Source organism: Pterocles gutturalis, unplaced genomic scaffold (assembly GCF_000699245.1).
Source record: "Pterocles gutturalis isolate BGI_N339 unplaced genomic scaffold, ASM69924v1 scaffold32728, whole genome shotgun sequence".
NCBI lineage: Eukaryota > Metazoa > Chordata > Aves > Pterocliformes > Pteroclidae > Pterocles > Pterocles gutturalis.
The window spans coordinates 1-299 of record NW_010121497.1 but is presented as its reverse complement, the minus strand read 5'-3'; the positions used below and the strand labels follow the sequence as shown (position 1 = coordinate 299).

General features: G+C 63.2%; 1 protein-coding gene across 1 annotated transcript; it reads right to left on the bottom strand.

Annotated features, from left to right (window-relative positions):
* Nucleotides 1–168: 168 nt before the first annotated feature.
* On the bottom strand, nt 169–296 carry MRPL43 (mitochondrial ribosomal protein L43; the record flags this gene model as incomplete). Its single annotated transcript, XM_010077270.1, has 1 exon — nt 169–296. A coding segment is annotated over one exon (128 nt), but the record flags the coding sequence as incomplete, so codon positions are not given.
* Nucleotides 297–299: the final 3 nt, after the last annotated feature.

Sequence of the window (299 nt, the reverse complement as noted above, 5' to 3'; positions counted from 1 at the left end):
AGCACACACACAGATCCCCCGCCAAGAAGGGACGTCGCCCTCTGTGTGTGGCACCCCCCATGCACAGCCCCACGTGCCCCCTGGCAATAAACACGGCTCTGTCTGGACATGGTGTGGTGGTGTCTCTGCAGGCCGGAGAGATGGATGCGGAAGCATGGGGTGGAGGCTTTATTGAGGCTGCAGGCGCGGGCCCTGGACAGTGAGGGCAGAGGGTTTGTTGGTGAGAGGGTGCCACTGGCCCTGGATGCTGGGGTTGTCCGTGTGGAAGGGCTTGCGGATGCGGATAATGTCCAGGCCCG